The 22,142-nt window shown below is 35.9% G+C and overlaps 3 protein-coding genes across 5 annotated transcripts; 1 reads left to right on the top strand and 2 right to left on the bottom strand.

Moving 5' to 3' along the window:
* Nucleotides 1-4,497: 4,497 nt before the first annotated feature.
* LOC109072619 (von Willebrand factor D and EGF domain-containing protein-like) lies at nt 4,498-6,306 on the bottom strand. 2 transcript variants are annotated; one of them, XM_042771866.1, is made up of 5 exons: nt 6,010-6,297; nt 5,785-5,880; nt 5,518-5,622; nt 5,006-5,101; nt 4,498-4,833 (listed from the first exon to the last, which is right to left on the bottom strand). In XM_042771866.1, exons 1-5 carry the CDS (start codon nt 6,236-6,238, stop codon nt 4,721-4,723), a joined length of 639 nt encoding a protein of 212 aa, XP_042627800.1. In that variant the 5' UTR covers nt 6,239-6,297; the 3' UTR covers nt 4,498-4,720. The 2 variants fall into 2 exon arrangements, with proteins under 2 accessions (XP_042627800.1, XP_042627801.1); XM_042771867.1 differs by lacking the exon at nt 5,518-5,622 and having other exon boundaries at nt 6,010-6,306.
* A 1,298-nt stretch (nt 6,307-7,604) lies between these two features.
* On the bottom strand, nt 7,605-11,934 carry LOC109077338 (transmembrane protein 106B-like). 2 transcript variants are annotated; one of them, XM_019092920.2, is made up of 8 exons: nt 11,824-11,934; nt 11,072-11,264; nt 10,081-10,144; nt 9,833-9,992; nt 9,481-9,621; nt 9,041-9,090; nt 8,901-8,954; nt 7,605-8,652 (listed from the first exon to the last, which is right to left on the bottom strand). In XM_019092920.2, exons 2-8 carry the CDS (start codon nt 11,250-11,252, stop codon nt 8,532-8,534), a joined length of 771 nt encoding a protein of 256 aa, XP_018948465.2. In that variant the 5' UTR covers nt 11,253-11,264; nt 11,824-11,934; the 3' UTR covers nt 7,605-8,531. The 2 variants fall into 2 exon arrangements, with proteins under 2 accessions (XP_018948465.2, XP_018948479.2); XM_019092934.2 differs by having other exon boundaries at nt 11,072-11,260; nt 11,824-11,930.
* A 1,935-nt stretch (nt 11,935-13,869) lies between these two features.
* LOC109072363 (lipolysis-stimulated lipoprotein receptor-like) lies at nt 13,870-18,754 on the top strand. Its single transcript, XM_042771709.1, is given in 9 exon segments — nt 13,870-13,933; nt 14,561-14,808; nt 16,419-16,480; nt 16,700-16,881; nt 17,436-17,628; nt 17,727-17,782; nt 17,888-18,016; nt 18,392-18,512; nt 18,598-18,754. Coding segments are annotated over 9 exon segments (1,212 nt in total).
* Nucleotides 18,755-22,142: the final 3,388 nt, after the last annotated feature.

Genomic DNA, 22,142 nt, shown 5'->3' with positions numbered 1-22,142 from the left:
TGGTTTCATACCTCTGTTTCATACTCTAGAAAGCATTTTGGTTTTATATAAACAGCTCTAAACATAAAGTAGTCAATAAATCCGACAAGGCACCATCATACATCACAAATATTGGTTGCCCTTTTGTATTTCACTCAGAATAGTTTTAATGTTCTCCAGATTCACTGTGGTGATGCCTAAACACCCCTGTTTCTTTGTATTCTCTGTTAGTCTAGAATGCATTTTGGTGTTATATAAAGAGCTACAGACATACATCAGGGTCACCAAATCCGACAAGGCTGCATTAGAGGGTTCCCGTAATCTGATACCCCTCTATATTTTACACAGAATGGCTTTAATGTTCATTGACTAGTGCTGTCAAACGATTAATTGCGATTAATCACATCCAAAATAAAAGTTTTTGTTTACATAATACAGGTCCTTCTCAAAAAATTAGCATATTGTGATAAAAGTTCATTATTTTCCATAATGTAATGATAAAAATTAAACTTTCATATATTTTAGATTCATTGCACACCAACTGAAATATTTCAGGTCTTTTATTGTTTTAATACTGATGATTTTGGCATACAGCTCATGAAAACCCAAAATTTACTCTTGTGTACTCTTGATACAAAGCATCCGATTATATTGTCAGGTCCCATTAATCCCAACTGACCACCAAATTTAAAGATATTTCATTAATAAAGTCCATTTTAGAGATTTAGATCTCTATTTAGATCATTTTAGTCCAGAACAAGATCAGTATGTTGATAAGACACATAAACACACTCAGACTGCATAGAGAGACTGTATCTGCCATGTTTCCCCATGTTTACTGAAACCATTAAACTACATTTCTCAAGAGGAAAAAAAAAGTCTTTAATGTTTCACTGTGATCTGTTTGTAATTTGGTTAAATGGCATTTCTTCACATTTTAATGATACGGTGACAAATTCAGTGCACATTTTTAAAGTGTTCACACATGCCCTGTTCATCATTTATGTGTACATAGTCTCTTTAAATACAGGAAACAATTTAGCATTCAGCCTTGTAATTATGTACAGCAAAATAATTTCAGGTCAGGATCAGCCAAACAAAGCTGGCGTTGGTCACTTCTGTAAAACTGTCTTTCCAAGTACAGCTGGTCTACTGCTGAGAGTATGTTCAGTCTTATTTCAAATCAATGTTTTGAGCGCTGGTCACAACATCTATAGTGTTACATTTTAGTTTTAGAGCAATGATTTATTTTAGGGGGCTGTATTTCCTAAAGCTAAGAAACTTCTGCTATTCACAAGGCTTCCTTTTTGAGTATAGTTATATTTTTCCATAGACATGTGTTTGCATAGTAATTGGGTCTGTTTTTTTTTTTTTACTCAGTTACATAGATTAACATAATGTAGCAACATAGAAGCTTACAAAATACAGTTAGTTTATGATATTTATTTTCCAGTGTACATGAAGTCAGCTTATGTTGTCTGATTAAAGTCATGCCATAGTCATTGTTCTGATGTTCTGTGTGTTATCACAGAAAACGAGCCACCAGTGTTTCACACTTATCAGTCCAGTCTGAAGACATTCTATGGAAAGAATTTAGTCTATCAGTTCTCAGCCAATGATCCAGAGGGCTCTGCAGTTCTATTCACACTCAAGCCGGACCCAGAGACGTCGTTCTGTCTCCAGCTGGGCTGCTCATCTGGAAAGCTCTGTCCTCCACACCGGTGACCTTTGAACTGGCTGTAATTGATGACTGTAATGCAGAGACACATGCAGCAGTGAAGGTGAGATCTAGAAGCCACACGGTAAGATGTTGCTTCTACAAAAATGTGCACATAAAGTCTTTAAAGTTCATATCGACTGATGGAAATACAGTTTTGTGTCTGCAATGTTGTCCACAAGGTGGCGCCAAATGGCTTCCAAAAAGGTTTTTGAATCCTTAGCTCAGTATAACAGTTTTATAATGTATATATTGCCAATAAATAATTGGAATAATTCTATATTTATAGTTTTGTCAAAATATACTGTCAGAATAGAATCTTTTCTCAAGTTTTCCCAAGTGACCCCCGTTTTATAAATGCTGGAAAGTTACGATAACCTTATATTATACAAAGACTAGTAGTTTAGAGATCAGCTGAATGAAGAAAAATTTAATGCTGAGCACCCTTTAATGCTGAAGCTGTGTGCCGTTACCCTTGTGGTCAGAATATGGAGTGCTCCCAGCCCAACACTTGTACCTGTAAAGAGGGTCACACTGGATACAACTGCCACATCGGTCAGTTCATTTAGCTTGGCAGATATTTATAGATTTGATTACTCATTTTAATTATGATTTGTTATTATGACTCATTTCAAAGTCACACCAGTTATGTCTTTTTCCATCAGTTGTGTGCCGACCAGACTGCAAGAACAAAGGGAAGTGTGTGAAGCCCAATGTGTGTGAATGTCCTGCAAGGAAAATGGCCCCACCTGTGAGGAAGGTGAACTCTGTCTTTAGTATCTTACCGCACACTGACATTTACAGATTCATACGTATAACCATTTTCTTTACAGCTTTACATAATATGCATGTTAAAGCCATCTTAATTTTGCCTTAATTGTCTCTTCGAATTGAGTAGAATATATCTAAAATTTATTGAGATTGTGATTGCCATATGCATTTTGTCCTTGAGCTGAATACCTACCTCTAGTGTTGCATACCGGTCACTGAACCTAAATAATACCTGTAGGGTCCTGCTTAAAGGGATGTAGTAGTCAGCCTAAGATGCCTGTCAGTTAATACAAACAATTGTCCAACCACATGCCGGTAGGTTGCTTTGTGAGAGAGGAAACTCTAAATGGAAATAAATGGATTATACATACCTGAAGCGTGTTGGTTGGATGTATACTGGCTGGCACAATGCATTTTAGAGGATATTTTATATTAAAATCTGGTCTCTCAGCCAGCTGTGACCCGCATTGTCAACATGGTGGCCGCTGTTTGTCCAGAAATCACTGCACTTGTCCTTATGGCTATGTGGGACCAAGATGTGAAACTAGTGGGCAGACATTTCCACATTTCTAAATATGAAGAATTTTGTTCATAATGATTGTGTGCCATTGCCTTTGAGTGTTTTCAGTGGTGTGTAACAGACATTGTGAAAATGGTGGCATGTGTGTGTCACCTGATGTCTGTAAGTGTAAACCCGGCTGGTATGGACCAACGTGTAACTCAGGTGTGCCGTTTCATCCTTAAAGTTTGATCACAAATGTCTGTAAAAAAAAAAAAAAAAAAAAAAAAAAAAAAAAATTAAATTTTTTTTAATAAAGTTCAACCAAAAATGAAAATTGCCCTACGTCATCCGCTGGGATGCCACTCTCTCATGATCACATGTATGACAGTTAGCGGAAGCTAGAGATTAAGGTTTCTAAAGTTTTAAATATGGACATTTTTCATACTCAAATGCATCGCTTTGCTTCAGAAGGCCTTTATTAACCCCCCGGAACAATGTGGAGTACTTGTTATAATGGATAGATGCACTTTTTTGGGCTTTAAAATCTCGAACCCCATTCTCTGGTTAAAATTCACTTTTTTAAATTTAGTCTTAATTTAATCACCCTCAAACCTGTATGAATTTCTTTTTTTTGCAGAACACAAAATAAGATATTATGAAGAATGTTGGTAACCATATAGTTTCAGTTCCCATTGATTAAATGTCAATGGGAACTGAAACTGTTTGGTTACCAAATGTATTCAATATATCTTCTTTTATGTGGAATGACATGAGGATGAGTAAATGACTTTCATTTTTGTGTGGACTATCCTTTTAATAACTGTGATTCTAATAAATTCCTTGGTTTGGTTTCATTCTCAGCCGACTGTAAGCCCTTGTGCTTAAACGGAGGGACTTGTATCAAACCAAACATCTGTGCCTGTCCTAGTGGCTTCTATGGTTCACAGTGCCAGATAGGTACAACTTTTTTTATTTCATGCAAATAATGCTGTACAATTAATAAAAACTGCCTTAATTAAGTGATTCTTATTTATTTGTGTGTTGTTTTTTTTTGTAACCCTGTGTAATCTGCCTCTGTATTTACAGACTAGGTGATTAAGAACTGAAATTGAAGATGACGTTATCATAGCATTAGTGCCCTAAAAGTGAAGGAAACTTTTATTGTACTTCAATTAGAAAATAAGACTTTTTTAAGACCCTGTATTAGATTATTACAGTATTTAAAGTGTTACACTGTATGTGCATGTTGTGCAGCTCTGACAATTACGGTTTTCATTTTTTATTTGATTCATTTTTTGTCATATACTACAGTGTGCACATTTTATAATATTAATAAAATATGTTCCTGTCATATTATAAATTGCTTTTGAAGAATAAAACAGTATATGACATCAAAAATTCAGTACATTTTGAAGTCATAAAAATTGATCTTTGTGTCATTTCCCAATAAAACGAAGTGGTCAAAAACAAAAATGGGAATGAATCATACTTCGCCTTTTTTAAAATCAAGTTTACACACACACAAACATAATTTTTATTTTATCTTTAATTAGTTGTGTAATGTACGCTTAAGAAAATACAACAGTTATCTTAAACTACTTAATAATACAAAAGTCATAATGTCATGTACAATGATAATATAGAAAACACATCACACTCCTCACATGTTCAGTTAGGGTTCAACAAACAAACATGTAACTTTAGCACCAATCTGAGGGAGCGTTGAGGTCAGAGGTCAGAGTGTTCTGACATCAGAAGAGCTTCTTCCTCTCTTCACACTGTGGGCCTGAGAACGGAGCTCGACAGCGACAGGTGTTAGGAGACACACACTTCCCTCCATTCACACACGGCTTTTTACACACAGCTGTGAGCAGAGAGAGGTAAATGGTTTCATTTTTAAAGTTTGAATACACTCTTTATGGATTTACACACCTACAAAATTATTTAAATAAAGTATTAATAGTAACTGCACTACGAAAATGCAATTCTAGACCATTTGCACAGTCAAAAGTTCATAAATTTATGTGATCAAGCACCTGTGTGGCAGGCTCCACCTATCCATCCTTCTGGACAGCTGCAGATTCCAGGAGCCACACAGCTGCCCCCGTTCCTGCATCCCTGTGGACAGATCGCTATGGAAACAGAGACAAATGATCAACATGTGACCCAGATACCACACTGACATCTGTGTACATGTAAATGATGAATAATTAATGAAAAACACAGTCACGTGGGTTCATGAGTATGTGTGTGTGTATATATATATATATATATATATATATATATATATATATATATATATATATATATATATATATATATATACATATTGTCCTAGTGGCTTTTAAAAATTCTTCTATTATGAAAATTTGCCACATTACAATTGAAATTATTAAAGTTACATATCATAAAAAGGATTTATTGATATCACATATATTCTTCAACTCTCATTTTGTGAAGAGAGGCTGATTTAATGTGTTTCCCTTTTCAGATTGTTCCTATATTCCCTTGTCTGCAATGTAAATAACACAATATGGGTTCAACAAACCATCTTGGCATCTGGAGCCAGTCCAGCTGGATGGACAGATGCATTTTGCTTTTCCATTCACAGCAATACACTCACCACCGTTCCAACAGCCACCATCACAAGCCACTGACAAACACAAACATAGACAACACATCCACGTAAACTAAAAGCTGTGTTGATGGACTCAAAATTTTTTATTTTTTTCTTGACTATTCTTTTTTTTTGGGGGGGGGGGGGTCAACTTGCAAACAACTACTAAAAACATAATGGAAATTAATTCACAGTTACCTTTGTGACAGTATTTTCCTCCAAATCCTGAAGGACATCTGCATTTTCCAGGTCGAAGGCACTCTCCACCATTTTTACACTTTGGATAACAGTTAGCTGAAATCAACATGCACATCATGTGAGTTTTGGCCAATTAAATATATAAAGCACAACTTTCACATATGCACATACACAAACACACTTTCCATTCAAATACAATAAAAAACAAGTATCTTGAAACCTCACCATATTGGCAGGTTTCTCCCTCATATCCTCTTGAGCAGAAGCAGCTGTTGTTTCGGATGCAAATCCCAGCATGTTTGCAAGGTGGGTCGCACGTTGCTTTGGGGTCAAAGACAAAAGGAAGAGCCACTCCACGGGGCCCATCAGACCCTCCCAGACAGATCCCAGCCAGAGTGGCCAGTGCCACTAGCAAGAGCTGCATGGATGTACAGCAAAGCACTGCCATTTTCATAACCACACTTTTACAAGGATCCAGAAGGACTGAGAGTGCTGGTGAATGAATGTTTGGACAGCATGCTGCACTGTGATCATCTACTGGTCAGAGATGGTAGTGCAAGGAGCCACAGCTGGAAAAGTACTAACTGGGGAATGTGTGAGACAGGATTGAGAGACAGACAAGCTTAGAGTATGCGTTTGACAAGTGTGTGTCATTGTCTGAGCTTTATGGCTGTCTTTTGTGAGAAACGTCTGAAACTTCATCACCAAGTGGCCCCAAATGGTATTCTTACGTCAAGTGGCATTTATTTCAGAGGAAGATGCCATAACCACGTTCTTCAGTTGAAATAATTTACAAAAACGTATGGTTGCTCTAAATATAAAACTAGTTTCCAGAAAGTCTAGAAGCATTCATTTTCATATGCAACAATATTTATCTAATTGCATTCCCATTCAAATGTTTTGTAAAATGTCTATGCTCAACAAGGCTGTATTTATCTGATCAAACATACAGTAAAACAGTAATATTGTGAAATATTATTACAATTTAAAATGACTGTTTTCTATTTTAATATATATATATATTAAATTTATTATTGTGATGGCAAGGCTTAAATTTTTTAGTTTTTTGATGGATAGAAACTTCAAAAGAACAGCATGTATTTGAAACTGAAATCTTTTGTAACACACTTAGTCACTTTTGATTAATTTAATCCTTGTAATTATTCCTGATTCTTCAGGATTGTAACTCTATGTGCCTGAAATTGATGGTTCATTCACTGTAAATCAAGGCATGTAGCATCACATGCTCTTTGTTTCAGAGGCCCATTAAAGTTGAACCAGAAGGAGCTGCTGTTCTGGAACATGAGAGGAAGTGAGTAGGAACGTCAATGACACCAACAGATGTGCAGAATCCTTTTTTCCTTCAGAAGAAAATGTAAACACTGCACATACGCACAGCACATTAAGAACACAAATGCGTACACGTACAATTTCGGCTTATTACAAGATAACTGCTGAACTTTTGAGAAACTGTACTTACCCACCTAAGATGTAAAAGTACCATGGCCTCAACTGCTACAGACTTTGGTGGTGGACCACCACTGCCCCAATATTAGTGCTTAAATAAAATGACTTCTTCAAAATCTCCGGCCAAAATTAAGTGGTTCCAAAACTAAAAGCGATTTTATCATTGCTATCCTTATAGCATTATTTCAACCCCAAAACTCCCGACAGTGTTTTACCTCACTATGTCTTTTCATGTATTGATATCTTATATGCACCATCTTGTGGAATATTTTAGCAATCACACGTTTCTCTACAAAACAAACATTTGTTAATGGGTTTTATTTTATTTTTTATTTATATGGACACAAATTTCATCAAAGAAATTGAATTTATTGATAAATCCTTTCTGAAAAAAATAACATTTAAACAAAATACCATTACAAAAGATTTTGATGTAAAAGTGCCATTTCAACAAAACAAGACAAGCAAAAGGGTTAAAGTGACTGAGAAACATTAAGTTATCAATGATGTACACCAACACCAAAAGAAAAAAAATTATGGTCGAGTTCGACTAAAATGTGACAAAAGAAATGCTTTAAGAACAATTAATGGAAGTCCATTTTTATAATAAAAATAATAAACATTCTTTTTTATTCCATAGGTAAATTTATATTTATTTTAATATATATTTTATTATGACACCTGATTCATGTTCCACATTGTACTGGCCTCAGAACGGCCAACTTCATTTTTGTTTTTAAATGTAGTAGAAATGTATTCTAAACATTCCCTTTGAACAGAAATTGTGGAATTTCATTAAAAAGGTTGGAAAAATACAAAATATGAAAAAATAAAAAATTCCCATAAACTCATGAACTTCTGAAAGCTGGCATGTTGATGTTAACACCATTTTCAAAAAAATCAAAAGAGTACCTGCTCCGCAAAGAGCTAAATAACAATAAAATGAGCACGCTGTTAAACATTACAAAACAAACGCACAGGAAAAATAAAATTGTAACGGAGCAGTTAAAGTGGTTTGAGTGTTTGCAGCTCTATGTAAAATATTCTGCTGCTGTCATTCCTTCTCCCAAAATGTACTAAAGTGCTTCTGTATATCCAAGCAAAACCTTCAGTGCTGTGCTAAAGAATCGATAATGATGGTTTAGAGAAAAACATCAGTGCTCTGGCTGAAACTTGCTGATCAATCTTGATGTTGTCACCCTACAGTATAGACTTCATCTTCTGCCATTTGTAACACTCAGGACAAGCTTTTGTTTCACGACATGGGAACATGAGGGGCGTCACTGTATCACACTCATGTGTCCACGTGAAGACGTGGTGTTTGAGCCACAGTCCACATACTGGTAGTTCTCCTGACACACCTGCTCAGCGTGGCCAAAGTACAAGACAGTTACAGACATCCTGGAGAGACGAGAACATAATATCAATCTTATAATATTAATATTAATTTATTGTATAATATTAGAATACTTTGGTTAATGCTTATTTTATCTAATAAAGATCTACCATTCTTTTCAACAGAAAAACACTGAATACAATAACAAAAAAATGAATACAGTAACATTTTTCTAAATAAAAAAATATGGTTTTATTCAATCTGTTTCTTTTAAATAAACTCATTTTTTTACATTTCATTAAAGAATACTTACTGCATCATGACAACAATGTTATGCACTTTAAGTGACGGCATGGTACAGTAGTCACTGTAAAAACAGATGCACAATCAGTAAGATAAACTGTCTTTATAAAAGTTTTATTCTAATATAAGACCTGACTGGCAAATACTCACAACATGTAGCTCATCTCATTTGCTATGATGGTGGGAACAGTGTAATCAACCTAAAGATGAAACATTGACATTAATTACACAAATGCAGGTCACTTATTTCTTTCTGTTATCTTAAAGCATTAAACTGAATGTGATTTTCCTCACCCTGAATATAAATTTGAAACAGTAAGGATATGGATTGGTACAGTTGTATTATACACTTTTATTATATTTTATATGTTTATAGAGCAGCATACTATAACAAATATTACATGACTAATAATTTTCTATATTAATACATATTTTAATAATTATTTTGAATTATTAATTGTATAATTACTACAAAGTTAAAATTGTGCAGATTTGTTTTGGGTTTATAATGAAAAATATGTAGATAGAAATTTGTATTAACATAAAATTACTATTCATTAATTCATATATCTGAATGAAATAGCATGTACCTGCCGCATATCCAGGGGATTGATAGTGGTGACATTACTGACAATAGACTTTCCGATAACAGTCTTGTAGAACTGCACCTGTGCTGTGATGTTGGCAACGAGTATTGGGTAGTAATTATTGTTGGTGATGTTCAGGGTATTCTGAGAAAGACAAAAAATACTATTATTAAATAGAGTTAGATAAAAAGACGGCAACAAAAATAACAAAAAACCCTGACTTTTCCAAAAGTCCCATCTGATCTCACTATCAAGTCCAATTCCTCCACATAAAGAATAGAATCACAAATTAAACAGGTAATATTTGATCAACAAGCCTGAAATACTAATTAAAAGGGTTTGCAATAGATATTACCGTGATATTTAGATAAACTATCCGCCGGTCTCGGTCAAATGTGACGTAGGTTGACTTCACCCCAACATAAGTGACATCAATAGTCCGAGGGAACAGGAAGAATACAGCCAAACCAGAAAGTAGCAGACACAGAATGACTGATAAAGACACGTACAATGTCCTGTGATAATGCAAGAATATCCAGTCAGTTATAAAATATATAGTATATATCCAATGCTGATTTGAAACGGATATTGAAATTAGCTTACGTTCGTCTTGGCTTCAGCCTCTGGTCACTGTATGGTATCAGAGCAACCAGCTGGTTTTCTTGGTCTGTGAGAATGTCCAGGATAGGAAGTACACATAATTACATTTTTACAAGTCCAAATAATGATTCATTCAAGCAATTTATTGATGCCACTAAGATAAAGAAGAATTTATTAAAGGGATACTCCACCCCAAAATAAAAATTTTTGTCATTAATCACTTACCCCCATGTCGTTCCAAACCTGGAAAAGCTCTGTTCGTGTTCAGAACACAATTTAAATTATTCATTAAACCCTGAGGCCTGTGACTGTCCCAGAGACTGCCAAGTAAATAGCAGTGTCAAGGTCCATAAAAGGTAAGGAAGCTGTTGTCAGAATACTCCATCTGCTATCAGACGTGCAATCTGGGTTATATGAAGCGATGGGAACACTTTTTGTAAGTGAAGAAAACAAAAATAACAACTTTATTTAACAAGGATGCGCTGTTTTCTTTCTAATCAAAGCTAAATACACGTAGAAACAGCACATCCTTGTGGCGTGGATGATACAGAAGAGCATACGGTGATATGGAGAGACACAGATGAGACTGTTGACAAAGGAATTGTTGAATAAAGTCGTTATTTTTATTTTCTTTGCTTACAGAAAGTGTTCCTGTCGCTTCATATAACCCAGATTGCACGTCTGATGGCAGATGGAGTATTCTGACGACGACTTTCATACCTTTTATGGACCTTGACACTGCTATTTACTTTTTGGCAGTCTATGGGACAGTCACAGGCCTCCCGGTTTTCATCCAAAATATCTTAAATTGTGTTTTGAAGATGAACGGAGCTTTTACGGGTTTGGAACAACATGGGGGTAAGTGATTAATGACAAAATTTTCATTTTGGGGTGGAGTATCCCTTTAAGGTTAAACATTTAGTTGCAGCTACATATTCATATTACATATAAAGTAATGTATGGTAAATGTATGGATGGAAAGATCTGTTCTCACCTCTAGGTATCCTCCCCATCCCTTGACAAGTAGGACAGGTGATGCTGTCTCTGCCCGTGAATTCAATATATGGAAACTGCGACACGTCATGTTTATTGTCCTCAATGGGAGATTTTGATTTTTCAGACAGGTTCTCCTGGTCCTCTTTTTGCTTCAGCAAGGAAAACAGAGACTTCCCCATGGTTGGGCCTGCCTTCAAAGAAAGAAATCGACTGTAAAATTTAGTGAATTAGAGTGCAAGTCATGAAAGTATGCAGTAGTGAACTTAAACATATATCTTCCATGTGACAAAATATGACACTGCAGTTTTATAATGTCATTCATTCTGTCTATAAAATATACATTATGTTAATGTCATGTTATGATGTAATAAACATATTCTCACTTTCAACAACTAAACAATATTTTGTCAGTATCCCTCAACCTGGTAAACCTGCTTAATGTTTGATAGTAAACGGATACGCAAATGACACAGTGTACACCGACAATCTCGTGTTCTAGATAGGGCGTAATATTGATGCTATAGCAATGCTAAATTAAAATGCACTTACTTGACTTCATATTAACGCATTTAGATCGATGCATTTAAAGAGCATTATTAAAGAGCATTATTAAAGCGCACGCGACGAACATGGATCGTGATATAAGAGCAAATGGGCCTAAAAACAGCTCAAGCGCCATACAAAATGACTCTTATTTTAAGGTTCGATATGACAATATAGTGGATAGGATAGGAATCAATGTATTTTTACCTTCGATTGAAGGGTCCTGCCTTCTGTTTGTATAAGATTTCAGTTGCTATACCGTCGCTACTGTGTTCCAGCACTGTTGATCTTTTCCCCGTTCTAAGAAGCCCCGCCTCCTGCATTAATAAGCGGCATGACGGTACATTGTTGACGTTGTGTGATTGGACGATAGCTACGAGCGACACCATTACAAGCCAATCATATTAGATAAGGCGGGTTTTGCAACTAAGCCACGCCCCATTGTTTATGGTTGCAGATCAAGTCTCAAGGCCGCGTGTGCTGTTAAAACGTGCAGTGTTTTGCTCTGGGTGTAATTTCCTTTATTTAGTCTAAAACGACTGTTGCTATTTTCGTTGCGCCAGATATGCTCACGATTAGAACTAAAAATTAAAACATTGCATCTTAAAAGTAAAATAATGAATATACCAAACTTTACTAAGGAGATCACTTACTTAGAAAAATATGAAATATCTGTTTACTTAATCTGCGTACAAGCATAATGATTGACAGCTTTCATCAAATATGCTGCGACAGGAAGGCAAAAAATTGGCTGGACAGATAGAAAGGAACAGTACAGATACGTTTTTTTCCCAATACAAAAAACAAACAAACAACAACAACAAATTAATAAATAAAAAATAAAATAAAAAACAATTATGACCCATGAGTTGTTTGTAGAAATCAAAATGAGAAGAGTGTTCAACCACCAAGCAGGCTTGTGGTTAACACTTCTCAAATTGATTTCCTGATAATAGTTATCATCAGTCAATCCATCAAAAAAGTGACAGCATACATACCCACACACACTGAACAGAGGAAATTTATATATATATAGTGTAGGACAAAACAATGTTTTCTTATATTTGAACTTTACATTTAACATTTTTGTACTGAAAATATAAAATTTATCTGCCTATATTGTAACTGACTTTCGAAATAAACCTACACTGAGAAATAATCACAACTAGCCATAGTGTTCCTCTATGTATTTTTTATTTATTGGTTTTATAGGATTACAAATACATCCAGGGGGTAGGCTACATTAGGATGCACAAAAATACATAAATAAATAATAATAATAATATTAATATAAAATCAAAGGATAGAAATAAAGTTTAAAAACATTAAAATGTTTACAAACAGAATACATTAACAGCGTTCTTATTCTTCAAATATAAACGTATTTTTAGATATTGCTGAACTTCTGTCTTTAAAATTTAAATAAAAGTTTAAAAATGTACAAAAAACATCAATGTCAGTGTTCCCCTATATAGGCCTATAAAATGAAAACGATGTGTGCGATCATCATGAAACTGAAGAGGATCGATGTTTATCATGGCCACATGGCGAATGAACTCTTCTGTGTTTTACTAACAAAATAACTTTAGTAATTAACCGAGAAATTGTTAAATTAGATTCGAGAATCTAACTAGGTTACTTGGCAAAGACATAAGAAGTATCAATGCAGTTCTAGGTTAAATGCAACACTTGTGAACTTGGCGATCATTAACTCGGCCTTCAGAGACTGGCAGTGGAATAAACCATTTCTCTCACCAAAGGTGAATTACAGGGCGTTGTAATATTAAACGTTTTGGGTTAATCTCATCAAACCGGATGCGCAGTCACAGAATACTATTCCACAATATCGTATATTATTGTCCAGGAACCAAAAAAATGTATAAAAGTCCGCATTTTCAATTACGCAAACTATTGTTCTCTTTTGGACCCCTCTGATTTTACGCGCATTTTGCTTGTAGTGGCCCCGCCGAACTGAACTCACCTGAGTTTCAGATGATCAGATTTTATTATATTACAGCGCTGGAATTCATGGAGGCCATATTCACCTATCAGTTGATATAGGATTTGTCTTATAATTTAGTCAAACTGAATGGCCAAGGGCTATAATAATTGTTTGTGCATTATTAATCGTTCACTTGTAATCATATTACTAATGGAAACCAGCTTCTAAATATCAAATAAGAGTACAAATACAAATCCATTTTATTTGAGTTTGCTTAAGTGCATTTGGTGTTTGTTGTTAAGGGAACAATAATGTGGATAGTGTGGGAGGTGGTCATGTCATATTCAGACGGAAATGGTCTCGGTCAGTCAGACAGTGAGTCACATTCTCTGATGACCTCTAGAACACAATAACTTACAACCTGATGTCATAATGCGATGTCACCTGTATGTACATTTTGTAAACCCTTTTTAGTAATCCCAAACATTGCTCAAAATTGAGTTTTTTGGAGTCACTGGCTTGTAAAGGCCCTCCATTTGTCATGGCATCCGTTTTCAAAGTATTATTAAACAGTTTTGCTTGAAAAGACAGTTTAATTGTAGCTTGTGTGAAAGACTATTGTTCTGTGGGCTGTATGTTAGGGGTTTTCCTTTATTTTAGAATTTGCAGGTCTAACAACAGAAATATGCTTATTAATCAGGCATGAAATGTCACATTTTGTATTTACATCTAGCAGTACTTCTTAATAGATAATAACCACAACCCCCAGAGAGTTGTGTTTGTGTTGTGTTGATGATTTAAACAGCTATTATAATAACTCACCTGGTTTATTATAATCTGTTCCCTTGTTTTTAAGAATATTTTTTACAGAAAGTCTTAAGATGTTATTTGATCTCCACTGTATTCTTAACTCCTGTCTAGGTTCATGGGAATGTCGTAAATCTCCCTGTGTTTTTTTATTTGTGGATGCTGTTATATTCAAATGTGTTTCCTTTCCTACAGGCTGCACAACAGCAGTCAGCGTGATCTGCCCTTACCTACGTTACGTGGTCATACTATTTTAGCCGGTCACACTCCGCTGTGATTTCACTACCACATATAAAAACCAACCACTGATCACCTGGAAATACAAGTCCTACTGCAGAGACCCGATACAAGCTGCATTAAACCCCAGTAGTGCTGACAATGCCATCGCTCAGTCCAACCCAAACTACAACCCCAACATAGAGTGTTCAGACAGTGCCAGGACCGTTCGCATAGTTGCTTCGACACAAATGGCGGTCACACTTTAAAAATTGTGACGTGACATACAGCCCATATGGTGACCCATACTCAGAATTTGTGCTCTGCATTTAACCCATCCAAAGTGCACACACACAACAGTGAACACACACACAATGTGAACATACACCCGGAGCAGTGGGCAGCCATTTATGCTGCGGTGCCCGGGGAGCAGCTGGGGGTTTGGTGCGTTGCTCAAACCATCAGATGTTGGCCGTCAGATCAGCATTGGGAGCATGTACCAGGGCCGTCAGATCAGCATTACAAATAGTAAGTTGACTTTACATTGTGAAAGTATTTTGTATTGGTTTTTATTTATTTATTTAATTAAATTTTCATTTAATTCCTTTATTTTATATATAATTTTTTATGTTATTATTTATAACATTTTATTTATATATTTATTTTTTTATCTTCATTTCCACCATACTTGTGTAAATGTGCCTGGTTTAGCCTGGCTAAATTCTATTTGCTAGGTTTTTTATTTCAATGGGATGGAAGAACAGTGTGTTCAAAATGTTGTGTCATTGTATCCCTTAAACGGATTGTTCACCCAAAAATTAAAATTACTCCTTGATTTTAAGGTGTATATGACTTTCTTCTTTCAGACAAATACAATCAGAGTTTTATTAAATAATGTCCAGAGTGGATGGTAGCCCAGAATTTGAAGTCCAAAAAATTGCACTCATCCTTTATAAAAGAAGTCCGCACAGCTATGGATATGGATAAATATGGGTATTTGTCTTACACAAACACATCACATCACTTCAGAAGGCCTTTATTAACCCCCCGGAGCCATGTGCACTTCTTTTATAATGGTAGGGTGCAATTTTCTGGACTTCAAATTTTGAGCTACCATCCATTCCCATTATAAAGCATGGATTAGCCTGGACATTATTTAATATAACTCTGATTGTATTCATCTGAAAGAAGAATGTCATATACACCTAGGATGGCTTGAGGGTGAGTAAATCATGGAGTAATTTTCATTTTTGGATTAGCTATCCCTTTAAGCGTCCAGCAGATAAAACACTGAAAATGAGATTTTACAACATATTGAATGAACCGTACTTCTGTCACTTACAGCCTTGTTTTTATTTGTGTCAAATTAAGTATGTTGTGTACTCCAAATGAGATCAGGTGCTAACTATTATGCATCTTATTTGAATGCTTGATTCTTATTGGCAGCATTCTGTGGTTGAATATCTTTGCATAATGCCTGAGACAACAGTTTCATATCTCTTCATATCTCTATCATCACTCCACAACTACCTCCTTCTCACGTAATAAACCAATTTCTGCTCAAAACAATATTAAAGATCCATTTATTTATTTATTTTGTAAGCAGTCATGTAAAAAAGTAGGACAATTTACAGTTAGCCAACTGACTATATTTTATTGCCTACTTGCCTAGATTTGCATAATCCTGTAAATTGGTTGAGATCTTATGGATATTCTAACTGAACAAATTGGAGAACTATTGGATTTTATTTTGATGGTTTGCTTTCTCCATCAAGATTGTGGAATAGATTCTAAGATCTGCGTTTGCACATGAGTCATGCTGTGTCTGTGCATGTAGGATGTTGTTGTGGTGCATGCTGGAATCGAGCCCTGGCAGAGTGTTGCAGAACTGACAGACGTGCACACATGAAGATGAATGCACCCATCTCATGTCATTTAACTAAGCATTAGGGATGGGGGAAAAGAGCTAAAATAAATTATGAAACAGAAATAAAATCTCATGAAACAGAAATTAAGCCAGTATTGCATTTACACATTTTTATTTTTAGTATTTTCTGTTTAATGCCCTCATTCTTCTGTTTAGTATCTGATGCAAGAGTTTTGACTTTTTCCCCCAAGTGTTTATTTATTTATTTTTTTCTTTTCTTGTTCCCCAGACTGGTTATTAGTGGTGTTGGTGGTCCTGGGCTTGCTGTTGTTGCTCCTGATTGGTATCTGCTGGTGTCAGAGTTGCCCTCACACCTGCTGCTGTTACGTTAGCTGCCCCTGCTGCCCGGAGTGCTGCTGCTGTCCCCACGCATGTGAGTCTACTCCACCTTCACTTCCACTTCCCCTTTAGCCGGAAATGCCCTGTTTAGGAGGATTGAACTGAAGGAAAAGGCAGTAAAAATTGATGAAGTGGTCAGTGTTATTTTTATATCATTTATATTCTATTATAGTTTTTATTTTTTAATTTTCAGTTTTAATTTTAGTTAAATATTTAGTAATTTTTTTACTATTATGATTATTTTTAGGTTTAATTTATTTTTGTTTTAGCTTTAGTTCAGTTTTAGTTTTTTTCCCAGTTAGTAGTAAACTTTCTAATTTTTGTTTAGTTTGTTTTTCATCTAATATTTATATTTTATTTCAGCTTTAACAAAAGCTTTTTAATAGTTTTATTTATAGTTAACGATAATAATTCTGAACGTGGTAAAATGTGTTCCAGAAAAGTTTAGCAAAATTAACTGTTTTTATTAGGGCTTTCAGTTGATAAAAATATATATAATCTACAGTAATTAATTACATGATATAATGATTAATTAATCAAATTAATTGTAAAAAAATATAAAAAAAAATAAAATTAACTTCTTCCCAGTGTATGAGGCTGGTAAAATGGTAAAGTCTGGCATCCCCAGTCAGTATGCACACACTGTCTATGCCCCAAGCATGTATGGCCAGACAGCTTATGGAGTTGGTGGAGCTGCACCAGGCGTACCCATGCTTGCTATGACGATGGGCGTTGCTGGTCCTCCCTTCAATGGCTATGGCAGAGACTTTGATAGAGCCAGGTCAGGTAGACTCATCCTCTCTTTTCCTTAAAAACAGCAGTTTAACATCGATGTTTTACTTCAGCAAGTGTAATTGTTTGATCATTTGTTCGTCCTGCTCCAATTGGTGCAGGATCTGAAGTGCCGCTCCTGCAAGACCACGCTGGTCCAGGAAGTAAGTGAGAGATCTTCACTACGTCACTATATCGATCCATCTATAACATTTTAAGTGACTTTATCCCTTTGAAGTTTTACATCTAATGTTGGTGTTGTTTTTCAGACCGTAGTGGATACTGTGTTCAGGCCGACCAAGATGGAAACCCAACTCAGGTGCTTTACTGTATGGAGCGAGAGCCGGCCAACCTTGACCCCAGTCACCCAGTGAACACTTCAGGCAAATACAGTCGTTGTGAGTTCTGGAGATGGGCACTATCTTTCAACTCTGAGGGTTGGGTTATGACAAAGTGGTGATTAATATGACTTGCGTAGAACATGTTCCTGGATCAAAATCCTCTGCTGGTTCCTGAACATTTAAATCAACATATTTTTTGACAAGATTAGGGATTCACAAACATGTCCTACTTGTGTGTGAATCCCTAATCTTGTCAAAAATATGTTGATTTAAAAGTCCACAGGCAATCTAAAGGAATAAAAAAACTCTGTTTAAACTTTGTTTCTTGTAGATTATCTGTTTTTCCAAGGTTGGGATGATTTGTAGGTGTTCAGTTTATTAAAACCTTTTTACTCTTTTGGTCTTATTTTGTTTTTCCCGTCTATCCACCAGTGGATGGTATGAGCGAGGTGAGCTCCATGGAAAATTTGAACGATATCAGTCGCAATTACGGAGACAGAGATGACTATCTGCCAGCACGCCAAAATGGTGGGGCTAGAGGCGGCAGAAGAGGGTAAGTGATTGAATCATTTCGAATCACACCAAATTAATGCATTAACTTGACAGTCCTTCTTAACCCATGACTTTCCTCTGTCCAGTTCGGATGACGAGTGGAGCAGCAGTGGACGAGGATACGACCGTGTCTTTGATGACCGTCTGCGCCGTGATTACTCTCCTGATGCTCATCCTCAGCGTGGAGACTCCTTCTGTGGGGCTGGTTTTCAGGGCTGGTGCAGCCATAGACAGCGAAAGTAAAACATTTTTCTGTTTTTCTGGTCATTTCCCATTGCAAATTCTGGCTTTTTTTTCTTTGTCAATGTTAAAAAGCTCAGCAGATAAGGATACAATATATAATGTTATAGTTTTATACTAATACAAAGTTCTGCTGTGTCCAGAATGGAGCTGTGAGCAGAGAGAGTCTGGTGGTGTGACACTCAGGTGGAAATTATGTGTGTGCGCGTGTGTCTGTTTCAAGTCAAGTCAAGTCAAATCACCTTTATTTATATAGCGCTTTAAACAAAAAAGATTGCGTCAAACCAACTAAACAACATTAATTAGGAAAACAGTGTGTCAGTAATGCAAAATGACAGTTAAAGGCAGTTCATCATTGAATTCAGTGATGTCATCATGCAGCTCAGTTCAGTTTAAATAGTATCTGTGCAATAATTTGCAATCAAGTCAACGATATCGCTGTAAATGAAATGTCCTCAACTAAGCAAGCCAGAGGCGACAGCGGCAAGGAACCAAAACTCCATCGGTGACATAATGGAGAAAAAACCTTGGGAGAAACCAGGCTCAGTTGGGGGGCCAGTTCTCCTCTGACCAGACAAAACCAGCAGTTCAATTCCAGGCTGCAGCAAAGTCAGATTGTGCAGAAGAATCATCTGTTTCCTGTGGTCTTGTCCCTGTGGTCGTCTAAGACAAGGTCTTTACAGGGGATCTGTATCTGGGGCTCTAGTTGTCCTGGTCTCCACTGTCTTTCAGGGCTGTAGAGGTCCTTTCTAGGTGCTGATCCACCATCTGGTCTGGATACGTACTGGATCCGGGTGACTGCAGTGACCATCTGACTTGGATACAGACTGGATCTGGTGGCTACGGTGACCTCGGAATAAGAGAGAAACAGACTAATATGAGTGTAGATGCCATTCTTCTAATGGTGTAGCAAGTACATCGGTGTTATGGGAAGTGTTCCCGGTTCCGGTTTACCTAATTAATGCAGCCTAAAAATCCTTTAATGGATTTGGATATTAGAAGCATATTAGTGTGATTATGTGTAAGCCAGGTTAAAGAGATGGGTCTTTAATCTAGATTTAAACTGCAAGAGTGTGTCTGCCTCCCGAACAATGTTAGGTAGGTTATTCCAGAGTTTAGGCGCTAAATAGGAAAAGGATCGCAGTTGATTTTGATATTCTAGGTATTATCAAATTGCCTGAGTTTTGAGAACGTTGAGGATTATAATGTAACAAGAGCTTGTTCAGGGCTTTATAAGTAATAAGCAAGATTTTAAAATCTATACGATGTTTAATAGGGAGCCAGTGCAGTGTTGACAGGACCGGGCTAATATGATCATACTTCCTGGTTCTAGTAAGAACTCTAGCTGCTGCATTTTGGACTAACTGGAGTTTGTTTATTAAGAGTGCAGAACAACCACCCAATAGAGCATTACAATAATCTAACCTTGAGGTCATAAACGCATGGATTAAACATTTCTGCATTTTGACATTGAGAGCATAGGCTGTAATTTAGATATATTTTTGAGATTGAAAAAATGGAGTTTTACAAATGCTAGAAACATGGCTTTCTAAGGAAAGATTGCTATCAAATAGCACACCTAGGTTCCTAACTGATGACGAAGAATTGACAGAGCAGGCATCAAGTCTTAGACAGCGTTCTAGGTTATTACATGCAGAGCTTTTAGGTCCTATAATTAACACCTCTGTTTTTTCAGAATTTAGCAGTAAGAAATTACTTGTCATCCAGTTTTTTATATCTACTATGCATTCCGTTATTTTTTTAAATTGGTATGTTTCGCTGTGATTGTTATGTTTATTCTGATTGTTATGTTTAGTATGGCAGTGAAAGCTAACACCATGTTTCCTGGTGATATTTCCCAAGGGTAACATGTAAAGTGTGAAGAGTAACGTCCCTAGTACTGAGCCTTGAGGTACTCCATACTGCACTTGTGATCGATATGATACCTCTTCATTCACTGCTACGAATTGATGGTGGTTATATAAGTACGATTTAAACCATGCTAATGCACTTCCATTAATGCCAACAAAGTGTTCTAGTCTGTGCAAAAGAATGGTGTGGTCAATAGTGTCAAACGCAGCACTAAGATCCAATAGCACTAATAGAGAGATACAACCACGATCAGATGATAAGAGCAGGTCATTTGTAACTCTAAGGAGAGCAGTCTCAGTACTATGATACGGTCTAAATACGGTTCCTTTTAACTGCAAGTACCCAAAAAATAAGACTGCTGTGACGCTCAGCATCAGCAGTTGTTTTTATTGTGCAAATATGTCTAGTTCTGTATTTTAATAGACTTTTAATTGGTGGTTATTTGTGTCTTGGAAAAAAAAAACTATGAACAATAGGGCCTTTCAAGTTTTCAGGTATTGATTTTTAATTATTTTGATGTAACATAAAGACGTGATATTTGTATGGACTGAAATGTTATTATTGTGCCTGTAGTCTGAGGCATCATGCAGTTTCTGCAAGTGGGTGATTATATAATGTAAATATGAATAAAATATAAAAAATACAACAACACATTTACAAATGCAAGAACATGTATAAAATTCCCCTGAGTGTGATCATTTTTTTAATGCTCTTTTTTTACTCTAATCTCACATTTCATACAGTGGTTCATCATTTTTTCTATTTTTACAGTCCTGTAATGTCAATTTTTAATGAAGCTTTTCTATTGTATTTAAGTTAATTGTCTTGTTAGGGATCAACGTGACATACTTTGACATTTTTTACATTGTTTGGTGTTTCTGGATTGTGACCACTAGATGGCAATTTACTATCCATGTACAATAATGTTAGGGAATGCTATACTGAATTCATATGAAAGCATTTTTTTTTTTTTTTTTTTTTTTTTTTTATCACTGAGCCAAGGTATTTTATTTCTATGTTTACAATATGAATATGCATTCAAATAACTTTTTTGTAACTTGTTCTGAAGTTAAAGTTCCTATTTTTAGCTGGCAGTTTAGATGTTATTGGTCCTGTACATTGCTGTCTCTACAGACTATAGACGCCTACATTTTTTTTAACATGTATATAAAAGAGTGCTTTCTTTTAGGTGTTAGCACATCTAGTCTGTTATCTTTGTGCTGCCTGGTGGGTTTAACAGAAAAAAAGCATATTTTCTAACCTAGATGGAGAAGGACCAACAACTGCCTCTGTCTCAGAGTGAGACGTACTTTCTGAAATCCAACGTTGGTGGCCTGCCAAGATCACAGCAGAGAGGTAGCCATCGAAGCTTTCATCCATCTGGTGTAAAAGCAGCCATTTCTTCAGACAGACAGGAAGTTAGGTAAGTGCTACTTAAGAAACAGCATCAGCAAAAGGGCAGCTGACCCCCACGGTTCAGACAGCTGTTTAAAAGCAGATCTGTTTGTACTTGGCCTTG

This window comes from Cyprinus carpio, chromosome A15, assembly GCF_018340385.1.
Source record: "Cyprinus carpio isolate SPL01 chromosome A15, ASM1834038v1, whole genome shotgun sequence".
Taxonomy (NCBI): Eukaryota; Metazoa; Chordata; class Actinopteri; order Cypriniformes; family Cyprinidae; genus Cyprinus; species Cyprinus carpio.
The sequence above is the reverse complement of the archived record's forward strand: the minus strand, read 5'-3'. Positions and strand labels throughout refer to the sequence as shown.